Source organism: Nasonia vitripennis, chromosome 3 (genome assembly GCF_009193385.2).
Source record: "Nasonia vitripennis strain AsymCx chromosome 3, Nvit_psr_1.1, whole genome shotgun sequence".
In the NCBI taxonomy this organism is placed as follows: domain Eukaryota; kingdom Metazoa; phylum Arthropoda; class Insecta; order Hymenoptera; family Pteromalidae; genus Nasonia; species Nasonia vitripennis.
In genome coordinates this window covers 3,433,266-3,448,695 of record NC_045759.1, presented here as the reverse complement: position 1 = coordinate 3,448,695, position 15,430 = coordinate 3,433,266, and the positions used below count along the sequence as shown (strand labels likewise).

The window sequence follows — 15,430 nt, the reverse complement described above, 5'->3', positions numbered from 1 at the left end:
ACCATTACCGAACCGTTTCGACATCCTTACTCGCCTCTGCCCGAAAAAAAAACAACTCTCCCAAATTACAATACGTCGCATATACATCGCTCTTTAATTTCCGGTCGACTTTCGTGTCAATCAACTCTCGGACAAAGAGAAAATAAAAGAGCCACCGCCGCTGCTGCTGCTGCTGCTCATCATGTCAACTTTTGCGCGCCTCTCTCCGGAATATTTTAAAGCGCCGGGTGGGCGAACCAGTTTGCCGGCGGCGGCGCACACCGTCGAAAATCGAATTACGCGTCGGATTCAATCGGTAATCGCACCGTGAAAAATCGCTGCCGCTCTTGTTAGCTCGATATATGGAAGGGTGTGCTTCGAGCTGATAAGTTTGCGCTCTTGGGATTTATGTGTCGTCGCGAAGCGGCCGTGTGAGGATCATCGATAAATCGCCGTAACGTGTATCGGCGCGCGATTTTCTTTTGTCACGCGGATGCGTCGAGCTGTAATACATAAAGTTCCGCTAAATGGGCATATTGTGTAGGGGATATGGCGAGAGGAATTTTTCGGAGAAACGAGGATAAACCGCTATCGCGAAAGCGGAAAGTTGGCCATTCGTGAGGAAATGCGGGAGATTGAATTCGATGTTTATTTAAAATAATGCACGTTTTGCAAGTGCGCCGCGAGAGAGATTTATCTGGATACATGTCCGAGAATACGGTGATGCAACGAGCGGCCGAAAAAAAATTGAAAACTACTTTCTTATGTAATTTTTTGGTTATACCTCGGCTTGTTTATTGCGCTTTTGTTTGCGAAATTCATCCGAAGGAAAAAAGACCTCATGCACTTCCCGCTATTCAAAACTGCAAAACCGTTCAACCCTATCTAATCGCACGAGTTCACCGTTCCGTCAGTTTGTCTCTCGCTGTCTAAATACACACTCTCATTGTCGCTCTAAAAACGAAAAAAAATTCACATCGCTCTCGAGGACGCCATACAGAAAAGCCGTTTATAACGTGTGCGCGCGCGACTAGCGAAAAGGAAAGAGACGAGCGCAAACTTGTAAAGTGCTCTCCTCTCTGGTCTGTGCCGCTGCTGCTGCTGCTGGTGCAGCGTGACGCATGCGATTCAATAAGCGTCGATGTTCTCACCAGCTCGATCATCGTCTGCTGCGCTCTCCTGCTTCCACAGACTCCACTGACGTGTAATTCATGCATCAGCGACCTGGATGTGTGTACACGTATACTATTAGTATTAAATATATCATACAGAGACGCTCGTCGTGATGCTCGGCTATGCAGTGTATCCAGGGTTTCTTTTGTTTGAGCTATCCGCGAGATCGGACCGATTGAACTAGAATGTAAGAGGCGTATAGAGTACATAGGCTCGAAAGTATGTACGTGTTCTAAACATTGACCTTATTTTGCTTCGAACGAGGCAATCCATACTTATTCACCGAGAGAAGGATTTTTTCCAATGCATGTCTATATAAGAAAGCCCAATAGACTTCCTCCGAGCCCACGCAGTAGTCCCATTCATTAAAAGTTCGTCCTCTACCATCGAAATTTCGTTCCTCGCTCATCCGTCAAAACTCGCGTCTCTCCCCCCACCCGTTCGTCCACACACCCATACCACGATTGTACAGCCGCGCGACATATCCGCCACACATCCTTAAGCCAGACACACACACACACACACACATCGATAATAAACACAGACGCAGCATATCGCGACGAAAAAGGCGACTCGACTCGCGGCGCGCACTTGACTGCTGCAGCTCGGCGTTTCCCCCCTATTAGCTTCTCGTTACTTCATCGACTCGCGCTCGCGCTCTGTGTGTAAGTATTCGCGTGCGTGTGACTCGAGGAGGCGCGTGTGGGCCACGTAAGCGCGCGCGTGTCTTTGAATCGAGTCTCTTTGCCGGCCAGTCGCTCGGGACGACGACGTAACCTCGCGCGCACATGGACTAGTATTACAGTCGGTCGATTTTTTTACTCTCGTCTGCTTTTTTTTCGTTTTTGCAAGGTTTTCGCGTATGTTTGTGCTTATTTGTGAAGTGGAAAATTTTCGTGTGGGAGGCCGAGTGATTGCTCGGCTCTGTTATGGATGTGTATAATGTTGTCGTGCTGTGTGTTCGGGATTGAATTATCTTGAAGTGTGAAAAAATTGTTCGATGACAAACGGAGCTCTGTGCGATTGAGAGAAGAAACATATACTTTCTATACAGCTGGAGACAAGATTTTAATAATTATTTCAACTCCGAGCCGTTCTGCAACCTACGGATTTTATTTAAATCCGAATTCCCGACAACCTGTTTAATGAAACACAAATATCCGTTATGTGCTGCTGCCAGTTGACTCCGCATTCACGGCTGATATACAGCGACGACGACGATTTCTTCGACCGATCGATCTATCCGAGAGTCGGATCGCGACTCCAATCGTGAATGTGTAGCTCGAAAAGTGTCGCCAATTTTTTCCGGGAAAATACAGTCCTATTTGTTCATCATGCTAATGAAGAATCCAGGAGTGTCTCTCACGAGGGTATAGTGACCGATTAAAAATCACACACACACATACGTCGTGTGTGTCGCAACGACGACATTGTCAGAGCTGGAGGGGAGGCGTATGCGTCGTTGAAAAATGGTCGCAGAGTTCGCAGCTGGGCTTGCGCAAAAGTGCGAGAACACAGCGTCGACGTCGTCGTGCTGAGGATAGCGATTTCATCGGCAGCGCGAATCGAGACGTAGGTGTTTATGATGTATACGATTGTAATATCGATTATATATCCGTGTCTTACACTCGCTCGGCGATCGTTCGACGATCGACGTTTTCCTTTCGAAAGAAATTTATGATCTTCAATACGTTTCAAACAATTCCACAATATCACGTGTACATCAGCGACGGTGTCGGTCGAGTCTAGGAAACAGATGACGGGATTTTTCCAGCGTGTTTCTCTTTGCGAAAAAATAAGTAAGCCGTTGTGTAGACGAGTCTCTAGAAAGCGATTTTCATTATACGCGAAACGCGGAGAAAAACGCGCCAAACCTATCCCATCAAGATCGATAAAAACTTGCAACCGGATAAAATCGTGTCGCGCGAAAATTGAGAGCGTCGCGGGTCGCGGACTGATGGCAAACACGTGCGCCGAAAATTCGCCTCTCGTGGAGGATTCCTTTGACGCCGTAAATGCGATTTCGGGAAATTTCATTACTTCCGCGGATTTTATTAGCATTTTAATGAAGCCTCATAATCCTCTTTCTCCTTTGGCATTTAAACGATCGATTATACCCGCGAAACCGATAGCACTCGGGTCATCGCACGGCGTTGGGTTATTGAAAATATACGAATCCGAATCTCTCTTGCGTCACGCGAACATCGGCTGCCAAGGAAGTCGATAGCCTCGAGCGTTTCTCCGATCGGCCGTCGCTTTTTGCCTCGATTACGCGTCTATTAGACACCAGCCGTGGCTGTCCGAGCGGACGTTTGAAGAAAGTTTGACGCGTCGGATGATGATACATGCGGGAAAGACTTCTGTTTTTATACGTCGACCGATTGTTTTTCTTGCTCGCGCTGTAGGATCCGAGTTTTTTTATTTCAAGCTTCTTACGTAAATCGCTGTTTATGTAATACAACGAGTCGCGACTCTTAATTTGCTGGAAATTGATTTTCCCGATAGTGTGTATCGTAAATATTGTGAAAACGAAATGTTTTTACTCGCGGCTGTCAATGAGCTCGACATTACGACCGAACGTTTATCTAACTAATAATATTCCAAATACGAGCGTCGTTTAGCATCCGTGTGTAGATGCGCCAGTAAAAAAATGTGATCGATCACGCGGACGCGATTGTCGTTTCACCGCCGTGCACTTGCCCTATTCGGCGAAAGGAAAGCGTCCGCACCCTGACCATAGCGATTGACTTATATTCGCTGCTGCGCAATATTATTCGCGATTTCACCGTTAGACGGCAGGAGTCGTGACCGCGCCATTATACTACCGGCGCGAATTAGCGCCGGGGCGTGATTATGCGCGAGGGAGAGAGGAGCACAGCTGGCCACGGCTACCGCGCGGCTAAATTAGAGATTTAGATTCGGTGAAATTGGCCGCGTTTTACCATGGGGCGCCCGCTGCTTATCTGAAATTGATCTGAAATTGTATTGTAAGGTGGGACTTTTTTCTTGCACCTAATCAGCCGCGCTCGCGGGCTCTCTTTGGGAATTTATCGGTTTACGCCGGCAAAATAAACAATCTTTGGAGAGTGGCTTATTTTGAAAGCCGATGTGTGTATGTGTGTAAGTTGCTTTTTACACGGCCATCGGTCACGAAGACGCGAATTTCGACGTACGATTTCTAATTAAAAAATCGACGAGCTTTCCTCGATGATTTTCGCAGTGCCGTTGAATCAAGCAAAGATGATTGATTACATTCGAATCACCAGAAAAAAAATCATCCTCGTAAACAGCCAAATTGCACATAATTCCACAGCCATCAATTCAACGTCGTAATTATCACATCGCACACACACACACACACTGCATATCGCCGAGAAAATTCTGTCGGCGCGGGTGTGTATATCGAGCTCGACTGCGTTTCACGGAGTCCGGACACTGCGCGCTAGCGCGATATGAGAAACGGTAAATTTAATTCGCCGGAGTCCCCGGAGGCCCGAAAAGCACGTCACGTTCGCGGCGATATTTCATCCTTCACGAGCGAGCGCGTTTCCGCAAGGTGCCGTGCACTGGATGAGAGCAGCTTGAAAAATTAGCGTTTAAACGCCGCGCATTAATTTGCCGGCGGACGCGCGAGCGATGCGCAAACATACAGCGCGCGTAATTGCCGGGGACGAGGAATTTTTATGTGAGAAGCGTTTAATGCTCGTGTTTGCTTTTGGTATACCGAGGAATCGTCGGAGCAGAGATTTTTCATTCTCGCGGTAAATCAATCCCCGGCGTTCGAATTACGAATCGATACACGGTAATTGTGTTAATTAAATTTATATCTGATCGTAAACAGACTGGCTTATCGGCTCGTATCTCTACGGATTTGCAATTCCGATCGACGTGTGTGTATTTATATATTTAGGAATTAGCCGCGGCGAGAGCTGCAGCTTTTGAATGCGCGTATCGAGGCGATTTATCACGGAAATTGAGTCAATAATTGCTGACCCATATCGGCGCCGGGGAATATACAAGCCGAAAATTTTTATCGGCCCACATAAATTGATCGGCGCTCACTGTCAAACGCTCTCCTTTATTGCCAACAATCAGCCCCGTAGCACTTTCTCAAAGAGACTTACGCCGAGAGCCGGCCCGCCTTCATATAACTGCGCAATTTTTCAACGGCTCCTTAAAGGATGTATATATCACGTGTATTACGGCGTGTGTATAGGTGAAAAAATACCCGCAGCGCGAGTTAGAAAAAGCCGCGCGGGTATTTTCGAACGTGAAATGTTGCCGGCGATACATTATAATCGCTTATAACTGACCGATAATAAACACGAAAACGCACTCGACTCGCCTGCTTCCTTTTCTGATTCGGAAAATATGGGTCAGAGAGCTGCGAATGCAATTAAAACTTATTTGTTCATTTATACACCCGTAACGTATACATACGCTTGCCATCTGTACCTGTCTTTTTCATCCTACGCGCGTAACGAGTTTTTAAAATATATGCCATCGGCTCATTGAGTAATTAATACAGAACTTGTCTTCGAGAACAAGCCGCGAACGAGTCCGACAACCCGCGGACAACAACTTTGTATGTATTTCACATTTGTTTAACGAAAAACGTGACGCCCGGTACCTCCCTAGCAGCTAATCTCGAGAATCCGCGTCGATCGGGCCTAAAAATCGAGGCCGCCCGCATACCTCTGCCGCAGCCTCCTTTTTTTCGCTGACAGCTCGCCCGGGCTTTAATCGCCCCGATAAAGCATCTGAAGAGAGGAGATAAGTAGGAGGGGGGAATATGAGGCAGATGATCTCGCGCGAGCGTTAAGTGCAAGGCGGCAAGTCGCGCCTTTTATCTCATTCTTTTCTCTTCCGTTACACGCGCATGCAGCCGAATTTCTTTTTCTTCGTCTCATTCGCGGGCGAATGCAAAGAGCGGCTACTTGAGATGCTGCCCGGATAAATCGCATATAACGCGCCGCGCCGCGTACGTCATTTTTTAAAGAGGAGCTTTATACGCGTTTCGGCATCGAGACTGCGTAGAAGGTTAATTTTTTTTTTCTCAAAAGAGCCGGAGATCGTTGTACCGAAAAATATTGTTGAACAAAGAAGAAGATGCGTTTTGGAAAAAAAATTGTTCACTTCCGGCGCAGCAGACTGGAAGCGCTGAAAAAAATGCTCTTGACAGGCGGGTGCACGAGTGCATAAAGGGTGTCGCGAATAATCGATTTTCATCCGCCCTTGCGTTGAGCCTCCCTTTTTTCATTGCCAGGTATGCATATGCGAAGGGTTATTATTGTTTACGGCCACGCGCAAAGCTCTCACGTGAAAATTTTCACCGACAGCTCGCTCGAACTTGAAAAAAAAAAATTGAATACAAAATCGAACGAACGAACCTCAGCTCATCCTCGCCGAGCAAGCAACAACACACCGAAGCAATTTCTGTCGGCACTTTAACGAGCGAGCTAATCGCTAATGGCGATCGTCGGAGCGAGCGTCGCCCGTAAATCGCACTCCCAAGATTGCCGGAAAACGACTCTCGCAACTTTTTTTCCTCTATGCAGCATCCTCCTCTCGCTCTCCGGAAATCAATCTCCGAGGCAAGCGTCGTAAAGCAGTTTCGCCCGCCGGTGAAATAGTGAATTTAATGGCAGTTAGTGTTTTAGCGCACATTGCTCGCGCTGTATGAAAACGTCGATTATTGTCATGGCTGTAAGGGAAAATGCTTGCGATGAGCGGTGGAGAGTGGAGTGGATGTTTGTCGTGCGAATTGATAATAACGTTGATTCATTAGTCGGTATGCGAAGTACTAACCAATAGAACGATCAGTAGAAGTTCGATCCAACCGCGTAAACAGCCTCATAAAGGCACATCGCTCGATTTATAGTCCCCGCGCCCGCTGCAAAAGTAATACCTCTCGCATCTCGCCTTACAGTCGAAATAAGAATGAGCTATCTCGGCGACAATTTATCGCAACGCCAGCCGAGGGTCAACTAGCCTTGCCTAAATCATCCGCGCACCTTGGCAATGACACTTTTTACAGCTGGAAATCGATTTACGAGTCGCGCTCCGAACGCGGTTTTGTGCGCGGCGGCGCCGGCTAATTGAAGGATTTTTAAGAGAGACAGAGCTGATGCGTCTTATAGGCGCAAGCGCGCAAGAGTAGATCCTTTGCGTTTTATATACGCGCGCAGTGAAAGTTGTTGTATACGAGTCGCTCGATGGGGGGGTGTAAGCGAGCGCTTTATTCGCGCGGTTATGTTGTGCGAAGGTCGATAAATTAATCGGCTTTATGTGTTTTATTTTTTTGGTAATCCCGAGGGTATTGAGCGGAGGATGGCTACTTTTTCGGCTATATACAATGTCGTCGAAGTTGAGACTTTTTATGGAGAAGTGTGTGCTTATGACATAATAAGAATCGTAAGCCGAATAATCTTTCAATTATATGCAGTATTATGGAAATCCAGAACGAAATGATTTTTTCTTTCAAAAATTCCACATTTTATACCGAAGCTTCGATATTGAATCGTATCCCAGATATTTAAAGTCGTGTGATTACGTGATCCTCGGAAAATAAGCGTATTTTACGACTGAAGTCATTGATGAAAATTACGACATTTCAGTTTACGCGCAACGTGCCAAGGATCACCGGTGTGTGACTGTTTTTTGCGGCCGCAGATATGGCTAACAAGGCGACGGGAAATTTTTTATAGCCGCGTTCATTACAAATCGACTTTATATTGTACGGGTAAAAAAGTGTGACTAGCGTTTGGCTAGCAACGCGATAGATCGCGCTCTTATCCAAAACAATTAATTCAGCACAGTGGCGCCCCCTCACAGCAGTAAATTTAAATTTGTTACTCACACGGCCCTCCTCAAGGTACTGCGCCAGTCTGTATAACCGAAGCTTGTAAATTACGTCGGATATTACGTGGACGAATGTTATTCACTTCCGCCGTCATCCGCGCGCTAGAACTAATTAACTTTAATGGCGAATTCAATTAATCGCCGAGACACGTACGATGATTAATCAGCGATAGGGACGTCGCGTCGTAAAACTTTCGCGACGCCCCCCTGGATCAGGACAGGAGCGTTCGCGCAGTTATGCGTTTGTCAGGTGAAGGTTTATCCGCGAGAATCTGCGACGTTGCTCCACTTACGCTTCCGCGGACTTTGCGCTATTGCCGCGTTAGTATCCAGGGTCGATAAGAGATGCGAACTTTGCGCGTTCGACATTGTTGAGTTTCACGCTGTCGTGAACGTTTTGTCGGTATGGGACTCGTTATAGGAGTGATAATTTATTTCCGTGTATTTTATTGGTACAATTTTTTTCATTTTAATTTACGTTACTGGATTTAATTGGTAATTCGTAAAATAACGAGTCGCTGAATTTTATCGCGTTGGCGTTCGTTAAATGTCACGTTAATACAGCCGTGTACGTTATAATTGGCGAGATATAAACGTCGATGCGCAAATAACGTTGTTAATCAAAAGATCGTTCGGCCCTCATACCGCATATAGCACTCACACGCCAAAAACAAAATCGCACAGTTATGAAACGAAAAACCAAAAAGACACGAGCACATCAACAATCACTTAGGCTCGGATCGACGCCCACATCGCGGTAGCGCAGCTTCTCTCATACCGGTCATCACTCCCGCCGATAAATCACATCCCCGCGAGCGAGAAATCGACGGCTTCCGAAGCCACGTATACACCGCTGCATAGCGGAGAAATCGCTGGTTAATACCCAGTCGTTCCCGCATCGGTCAGAGGTCGCTTCCGCGGCACACACACTACTGCAGTAGTGCAATTAATTTGCGCGATTGAATTAGCGATCGTTTAGCGGCGCGCAATTACCATTCGACGCGCTCCCCGCGCGATACTTCTCAATGGTATGCGTGTATACGTGTGTGTGTCTAATGAGCCACTGATGCCAGCCGCGAAATTGTTTTTCTTTATGGGGCTGTTGCCTTCTTTTTGCTCCGACGATCCTAATGCGGGAATTTAGAAAGTGAGACTGATTCGACGCATCGATCTCTCGAAGAGAAGAGGAAGACGCTGAACCTAAAAGAAAATAATTTCAGATTAATCTCGTAAATCAAAATTGCGAACGAAAAAATAATAAGAGCTTACGATATGGACGAAAGCGCCTTTCACCACTCCTATAATCTAACGATCCCCAATCTCGATACCTTTGCGAAGGAAAAACAACGAGCTCCGAATACTAACCCGAGCGCGATCAACAATCAATTTGAATAATCGCGCTCACGATTATCGGCACTGGCCCGCGAGGATAAATCTCGTCGTCGTCGTCGTCGCAGCAGCAGCTCTCGTGAGTCAGTGAAACTCTCCGCTGTACGTGTATATACATACGCCCACGCCCCCGTTTATAATCGGACTTCCCGGATTCGCGCTCGGCGATAAAACCCGCAGAAATAGAGCCGCGCGACGACAACAAAAGAGGCTCTCTTGCACAAGACGACGAATATATAATATCTCGCGCGAGCGCGGGCTCTTATTGTTGTCTTCGCCGGCTTGTGCACGCGTTTTTCTTCTTCCATTATCGGCGCGTATCCTGCGCGCGAAGGGTAATGGGGGGCCATTGTCGAGACGGTAAATGGGAGAGGATGTGTGTATAAAAGGAAACAATACTTCCGATTACGCGAGGATTGTTCCTCGGCCGTAAGGAGATATTTTCAATGGACACGTATACGCGCGTGGTTAATTGCGAATCGATGATGATGCAACGAGAGACAATAAAACTTCAAGGTTAAGGCTTATTGAAAAGCCGCTGCAGTTTTTCGTTTTATAAGCTATAAATCTGTCGGGGAAGCTCATGATTGATGACGCGAAACGACGGTATAGTAATCTACGATCGTCGTTGCAAAATTCAGAAATTAGCTGTTTTAATAACGGGTTACTTCGTCCTTTTGAAATATTACTTTCGCTTTCACGCCGGAAGTAATTTGCTCTTGGCCTAAATATTCTCCGATAGCGCGAGCAACAATTTTCTCAATCATTATCATTAAAGTCTAGTTTACGGTTTCGCTAAATTGCAAGGATATCCAAAAAGTATGATGAATCGGCCTCTATCACGAGCGCTCGATCTTATTGAGCCATCTACTCGCAAATAATAGTCGCGAAAAAAAAAAAAAACCTTCCATTTCATAATGTTTCTCTCTGTACGTTATACCAATCGATTAGCAAGTCGATAGGTATACAAGGGGCATGTATAAGAAAAGAATGCATCGATAGCAATGTCCGCGAGAGAGGCAATATAACGGTTCACGAATATCCGATCGCGCGATTGTCTACCCCATAAATTAACTTTCCACAACGAGGACGACGAAATTCGCCGCGCGGCGCATATTCCCCGCCATAAGCTATGTCTCGCTGAGCCTCTAATAATTCAAATTCATGCATCAGTGTCGATCGCAATCGAGTCCCGCGAAACTTCGATGATTCCGGCGAGCCGATTAGAATTTCAATCGAATTGCTTGATAAATCGAACGGCGGGCGGTGGAGTAGCTCTCGCGGAAAGAAGTCGAGAGGACTGTTCATAAATTCAGTTTCAATGGGCTTCCCTTTCTTTTCTCGCGGATGTGTGCATGTGTATGTAGGGTATGGGACGAGGATGATTAAGAGCGAGTCCAATCATGGAGCGATTCACGCCGATCGATAGGTACAGGCTCCCGAGAGGGAAAGCGGTATCGGCGATTCGGTACGGGTGTGTTGTCGTTACGTGTATAGTTGAGCTACATTAGATGTTGTCAATTTTGCGCGGAGAAAGTGCGCGACGAATGAGCTTTTGTGTTATCGCGGTTTTGTTAAAATTTTATGAGCCAGGCTGGAAGGGAAAAGGCGTATTTTTTGATGCGGTGATATCGAGAAGCAACAACCCCTCGGCTTTAAATGTATAGCGGCGCAATAACAAGAACAGCACTTACGAAACGCTTCTCGCAGCTCATCTTTATGAAAAACGACGTCTTTATCCATAGCTCACATCATCCCGTGAGGCTGCATCACTACGAGCCGCACACTAATCTCGATCAGGCCGCGATGATGCGGGCGATCAATCAAGGCTCTCGCGGAGCATTGTGCTCGCGGGATGTGCCACCGTAACGACGACGATTTCTAATCGCGAACCACCTCCGGCGGCGCAATCGATCCTCATCCTTCTCCCGACGTGTGTATGCTACTCGCGCTGTTTCTTCTCGCCGGATTTCTTTCGTTCGGGGAATTTCTGTTCGATGATTTATGGGACGAGGCGGTTATTACGTCGCCGAGAGGCTGCTAATGATCGCCGGAGGATGCGACTGTATAGCTTGAGGATTGTTTGCACGGGAGTGAAAAGCCGCTTCGAGACGAGTCGATCGAGCATTTATCTTCGACCGTTTATTTTTTTTTTCCAATAAAAACTAAGTACCAATTACACTGAGAGAAATTTATAGTAAATTTTACTATACTGGATAGGAAATTTTAATAAAAAGTTTGGTAATCCACTCACAGACTGACAGTCTAGTAATTTTTACTAAACTGTATAGTAAATTTTATAAAACTATAAATTTTACTATACTGAGTAGTAATTTTTACCCTGACTAAATTAAATATAAAAATACACATAGTGGAAAAATTATTTTCAATTATTATATGGCTCTAAATTTTTATGGTTATGGAGGGTTACTCTTCTAACGCACTTCATTCAGAGAACATTATCGATTCACTCGCCGCAGTTGATTTTTAGAGACATTAAACTAACCTAGATACATTTCCTACAACTAAACGCTTAATTATTATACATATTCGCAATTCGCAGTACATATGCTTATACGCTCGCAATTGTTACAACAGGGTTGCTAAACGGACTTATATATTAACTGAGCTAACTTCTTACCGCTTGCGGGTTTTATTTCCCGTGCACCCCCTAGCGGCAGCACACAAAACAGTTTGACTTTATTTGAAACAGCACCGACTTCAAACTGCTGCTCTGAAGTCGAGTCTTGCCATGATGCTTATTTTCAGGTGCTTCTTCTCGCGGCCGCCATGTTTGCTAAACGCGCATGCGCATAACGCGTCAATATGCATCAGTTGCGATTTTTAGATGAAAAGTACTATACGTTCTATTAAAAATTACTATACTGTCAGGTAAAAATTCATACATTGGCGATTTTCACTATAGTTTCTGTTAATTTTTCCTATTGAGTATGGTAAATTTTATATGGAAGTTTAGTAAAAATTGATATAAATCTAGTAAAAAGGTCAGTTTTGTCAGTCTGTGACGAGATTACCAAACTTTTCAGTAAATTATCATGAACATATAGTAAAACTTACGCACTATTTCTCTCAGTGTAGAAGCGACGTACGCAAAACAATCGCTTTCACCGCTTCGTTATCCGCAGTCGAATTGTAAATCCGCATCGATTTCAAGCAGCGGGCTGCAGCACATCCGCCGGGCTAATGGCCAAATTGATGGCCGACGGCTTCTCGGATTGAATCGTATCCGTTGTATATGCGATGAGCGAATGCCAAATCTATCGGGCGGCTCACGGATCATACGGCGCGCGATGATCCCCCGAATATACACTCGCTCCCGAGAGCAATTACCGCGTTTGCTTGCTTTGCATGTCCGGATGCTCTTTGTGTGTCTTGCTGTCTTGAGATTCGACTGTGTTAATTGTGTTTCGGAGCCGATTAACCATTATTGCGGTCTTGCGTACACCTATTGCCCGTAGACGCACACACAGGAGAGAGATGGAGGAAAATTAAATTGCGCTTCTTCTTTGAGCGCGAGGCTGTGTATTAAAGTATATAGGCGAGCTCGGCTTATTCAAATTGCATTTTTTAAGAGGCTGCTGGAGAAAACTGGAACAGCAGAGCAAAAGGCGATATTGAAGTATTTTGCATTGCTTCCTTTTCGCGAGCGATATTATATTTTTTTCAAAGCTGATATCAAGCAATTTTCAATTAAACGCATCCCTGCGTGCGAGAATTTAATAAACTTGTCAAAATTCTCAGGACCCGAGAGGCATAGCATACCCAACGAAATTAATATAGACCTTCGGTCGAAACAATCAAAACAAAAAGAATCTCATACGTTCCGAGCAATCGCCGAAAGCCTAGCCGTGCAATAATGTACCGTCCTCCCAAGTAGCCATATCCCATCACGCGAACCCATCAAATTTTCTCCCGTCCGCCGCGCATAATCGCTTCATTATGCTCAGCTTCTCCAACCACTGCCTGCGGCGGCAGCAGCTCTATAAATATACATGACCTTCCCATTCCAGCGGACTCGCGGCTCCTCCTCCTACCCGACTTATTATTAATTACCACAGCGCCGAAAAGCTTCTGCGCGTCTAATCGGCTCTTCTGTTATTCGCAGGAGGAGATCGGCGCAATCATAGAGTCTGCTCCGCCGAGACGAGACGACCCGCCGGAGAAGAAGAAGAACAACAACAACAATAGCGAATACATCAGCGCCGTCAGCGCTGTCAAGGAAACGAGCAGCAGGTCGAACAGCATCAGGAGGCAGAGGCAGTTCGAGTCGAGACGAGCGAACGACTGGTCGGAAAACATCCTTGCAGAGTTCAACAACATCATCGCCAACGAGATCAGCGAGCTGACGAAGAGCAGGTCGCAGAGTAACGACTACCGCGACCTGCTCACCGACCTGGGCATACCTAATAGCGACAGTGGCACCGAGGAGGACGCCGTCACCAAAGATGAGAAGAGGACGTTCGATGAAATGAAGAGCCGACACCAGCATATGCTCAGTGCGGACTACGACGAGCCGCGTGACCAGATTCGACGCCGGCAGCGCAGGATCAGCGGCAGCCTTCCGGAGAACCTCGAATATCCGACGAGCTGCAACGGCACGAGTTCCAACGCCACGTCGGACTACGACGAGCCGAGCAACTGCCTCATGCAGTCGGTCTCCAGGTCGGTCGCCGAGCTCCGTAACAACAGTTCTAGTCTTGCCAGCAGTTCACCAAAGAGCCAGCACCGCAATGTGGGTCTGCCGCTGAAAAAACCTTCGACGGACCCGATGCCCAGGTCGCATCGCATGCTGAAAGCCTTCGCCAGGTCGAGGAACAACAACCTGGATGATCCTAGGTCGCAATTGCCACCCCAGCCATTTCAACGTAAGTCGAGTTTACCGGGCAACGGCTTGCTGAGCAATCAGAGCCAGAAGAAGACGAGTAACTACGGCAAGATCCGAAAGCTGAAGCCCAGTGAAGCAGAACCGGACTACGAGGAGATCCACGACCCGCATCTCTATGAGATCATCGGCAGATCCAAGTCGCTGGAGAACAACATGCCAAGGTCAGCGCCGAGCACACCGACCGAAGTCAAGCGCTCACCCTTCTCTAGACTCCTCAAAAGACACAAGCATGCACCCGACTACAGGGACAGTTCGGCCGAGGCTATCCTGGTCAGAGTGTCGTCCCTGCCCGACCAGGATCTCGTGAAAGCCGGTACGTTAAGGGACACAGACACGTGCAGGAAGAAGCGAGCGGTGTCACCCCTGACCCTTCGTTCCGACGTCACGGCGAAGCGACTCTCCGAGTCCGACAAAGATGTCACGCAGATCAGTCCGGTGGAGCTTCGCAGGTTCCAAGTCGCCAAGTCGAATGCTAACGACGTGGCCGTCAGCTGCGACTTTCCGGAAGTCGAACGGAGCGAAGTGGACGAGGAGCCGCTAGTGACGAAGAACAACGGGGACGACAAGGCAATAGTCGACGAGCAGAATTCCAGATCGGCTTCGGTGAGTCTCCATGGGGATCGTATATTGGAATTTCAATCGAATTCGGAAATACGTTTGATGTTTAGTTAGCCGCACGCGCCGGAGATGCGATGTTTATTCAGTTGATATAGAGGGAGATCGTATTTTCGGGCTCTGTCATAATACGATACTCTTTTCCGGGTTCTGCTGTCTTTGCTCTCGCGGGCTTATTGAGAGATGATTTTATATTTAAATTTTACGGGTATACGTCGCCGAATTTCATATTCGTATACATTTTTTTGCTAAACCATTATCATCGCAAAATTTCAGCTACCAATCTCCCTGCAATCCATACTCTCACGACTAACGAAAAGTGGCGGCTCCTGGTGTCCCAACAGTCCTCCAATGGAAGGCCTCGCTTGCTCGGACATGGCCACCCAAACGTCTCCGGCCATTTCCCGCAGCTCGAGTTTCACATGGGTCAGCGATTGCGAATCTCCTCATCACGGTAAGTCATCGTGGCCCAGGAATTCCTCGGCATTTAAATTTAAATTACTGCGA

The 15,430-nt window shown here is 46.9% G+C and overlaps 1 protein-coding gene across 3 annotated transcripts in view; it reads left to right on the top strand.

The window, feature by feature from the left end:
* Nucleotides 1-15,430, top strand: part of LOC100123284 (stAR-related lipid transfer protein 13) — a 227,147-nt gene that overhangs the window by 61,278 nt on the left and 150,439 nt on the right. For 2 of the 3 annotated variants that reach the window (XM_031926169.2, XM_031926167.2), the window contains exons 3-4: nt 13,529-14,911; nt 15,200-15,377. In XM_031926169.2, coding sequence (XP_031782029.1) covers nt 13,529-14,911; nt 15,200-15,377 — 1,561 coding nt within the window. Of the gene's footprint in view, nt 1-1,882; nt 2,725-13,528; nt 14,912-15,199; nt 15,378-15,430 lie in introns of those variants that run through there. The other variant, XM_031926170.2, reaches the window with a different exon arrangement.